At 41.6% G+C, this 2585-nt stretch overlaps 1 protein-coding gene across 1 annotated transcript; it reads right to left on the reverse strand.

The window, feature by feature from the left end:
- Positions 1–601: 601 nt before the first annotated feature.
- On the reverse strand, positions 602–2563 carry LOC118327232 (thioredoxin-related transmembrane protein 2-B-like). The gene is made up of 4 exons (XM_035660522.1): positions 1513–2563; positions 1306–1412; positions 1147–1212; positions 602–1032 (listed from the first exon to the last, which is right to left on the reverse strand). Exons 1-4 carry the CDS (start codon positions 1579–1581, stop codon positions 783–785), a joined length of 492 nt encoding a protein of 163 aa, XP_035516415.1. The 5' UTR covers positions 1582–2563; the 3' UTR covers positions 602–782.
- Between the last annotated feature and the right edge of the window lie 22 nt (positions 2564–2585).

Raw genomic sequence — 2585 nt, forward strand, 5'->3', positions numbered from 1 at the left:
ACAAGAGGAGAGATGTGAGGAATGGGTGACAAAAAAGAAACTTACTGTTGTCCTGGAGAGCTGGGGATAAAAGACCATGTGTCTATTAATAATTGTGTCGGTGCTTAATGCTACAAAAAGAGACCTGCATAAATATCAAGAGTCATGGCCGCCTTCATTCACTACTTATCCATCCCTGAAAAATGAACACAGCACTGCTTTACATTAGGGATTACCAGACTACAGGGTTAGGGTTTACTTATACTTACTTACTTAATATTTGTATACATATTGTAGTTCTATTTTCATTAGCACATATATTGTTTTATTATCTTACATCAAAACCAATCATATCAGCCTTTTCATACAGCACCTGCGCACCTGCCATGCAAAATTACATAGCAAACTCCTACACACAATATATATTAGACATATTACTGACCTCAGTCAGGGGAATAAAATAAACTAGAGAAAGAGAAAATAGTGCACACCCACTGGCCAATCAGACACCACAAAAATATTAAATTAGCAGTTATCTTATTGGTATGAGCCACAAGAAGCAGGTAATTATTGGTTATTGTATTGGCTGAAAAATCTATATGTGAATCTCCAATATTGGGGGTAAAGATAGTACCGTAACAATAAGAAATATGTTCTAAAGGTAACCGGACCTATTCATTGCAGACATTTTTTTAACTATATCTTAACACAATAATTACACACCTATATGTACATTTAAAGGATTATTGGTAGCTGGATGGTTCATCCTGTCTATACTGACTGCAAAGTGTCATATCCTAAAGCTATTTCAATGTAAGTGCTGGGGGACAAAGACCAGAGTCCTCACTCTGAGGTGAATAAGAAGCTTCAGCAGTCTGTGTTAAAACAATGTTACAGGTGTGAAGTGCTCTGTCCAGTCTGACCTCAGTGAAGCTCCAAGAAACAGCTCTACCCTTCTTGTCCACCTGGGGGCGCCGCATCACCTCCTTCCCTCCCTGAAACAACACCAAGGAGGGAAGCTGTTTGGACAGCGGAGACGCAGACACCTTGTACCTACAGAACAGAATTCAAGCCATGAGATGACATATTCACACATCCTCTCTGACAAAATAAAAGCCCATCAAAAAAGACAATCCTATCAAAAACCAAAGGAAAATAAAGGCTTACTTCTTGGAAACCTCTCCATAACGTCCGATGTCCACTTTGCCAAACTTGAGGCCAGAACAGTTGTACCTGAAACACAAAACGAAGAAATAGCTTAAGTTCTCTCATTCGTGTCACTGGGTGCACTGTACACTGTGACTGCGTGGCTGGATGGACTCTTACTTGAGAGAGAGATCAGCATAGACCGAAGCAAAGGACTGGCACTCCGGAGACCAGTTGGCGAAGAATTCAACGATCCATGTCACACGACTGTCTCTTTCCAGCTCATCCTGGACAGACAGACAGACAGACAGACAGACACTTTAGATTTATGATTAAAGAAACAAGATTTTTGCTCTTGGTCATGGACACACTACCACTTGTACTCACATCAATGGTTTTGTCACTGAAGTATTTGATGTACTCTGGTCCCATGTAAAGAGGAGGCTTGCAGGTCATCAAGAACACTGAAACACACAAAGAACCGACAGAAGAGGATGACGCCAGGACTTTGTCTATGGTATTAGTGCTGAAATGATTTTAGGGCTGTACCCAACTGAGAAATTCTGTCGAATCAGATTAGGCTGTTCAGTACAAAGCTTTGACTATTGCTCCTTGTTTTTTCAGTTCAGCGCCATATTAAACTCCTTTTCCTTCAGTTTCCGCAGTGGCAACTCCGCTACATGACTCATGTTTTAGCCTACCTCATATTTTCATCACCTGTGATGTAAAAAGCTCAAATTTCCATTTCCAATGTCCTGCCTGGCTGCTGACAGTGCTCAGTATAAAGAGTCAATCCCAATGGACAGCAGTGGAGGAGGTTGGACCACAGTCTGGCTGAGAAGCGTTCCCCGCTGTTTTTCTCACAGTTGTCGATAACGTAATGACTGTGACAGGCCTAAGTCTGTCAGTGGCTCTCCCAGCCCTTTGGTCGTTTTTAATCAGACGTCACTAAAACAGGAAGAAAGGGTGCATCTTCTGGGCAATTTCATTCTTGCTTGGTGCTCTAGTGCAGTGTTACTCAAATGGGGGTCTTCAGTCAGACAGAATATGGTTTTACCTCAATGAACTGCAACCCTCCCAAAGCATTGTGCTTTTACAGCTACAAGGTTTAATAATCTGACACTGATGGCACAGCATTGCATTGCACCTCTTTATATAGGCTTTTGTTTTCTACAGTGTGGCTTACTGATGTGTTTTTAAGCTCGATGGCACAGAGGAAGAAGATACACATACAGTGATTGTTACTAGATACATTCAGTGCTGGTTTGGATATTTGAACTGGGATTGTTGACAATAACAAAATAATGTAACGTCACCAGACTTTAAGCCTCGTCTGACAAGCTGGACTCTGCTGTCTTAATAAGAGTCAGCTGATGGTAGATGGACCTGTACTTGTATAGCGCCTTTCTAGTCTTCCGACCACTCAAAGCTCTTTTACACTACGTGCCACATTGAGGACA

Source organism: Morone saxatilis, unplaced genomic scaffold (assembly GCF_004916995.1).
Source record: "Morone saxatilis isolate NCDOM2014 unplaced genomic scaffold, NCSU_SB_2.0 Contig17, whole genome shotgun sequence".
NCBI lineage: Eukaryota > Metazoa > Chordata > Actinopteri > Moronidae > Morone > Morone saxatilis.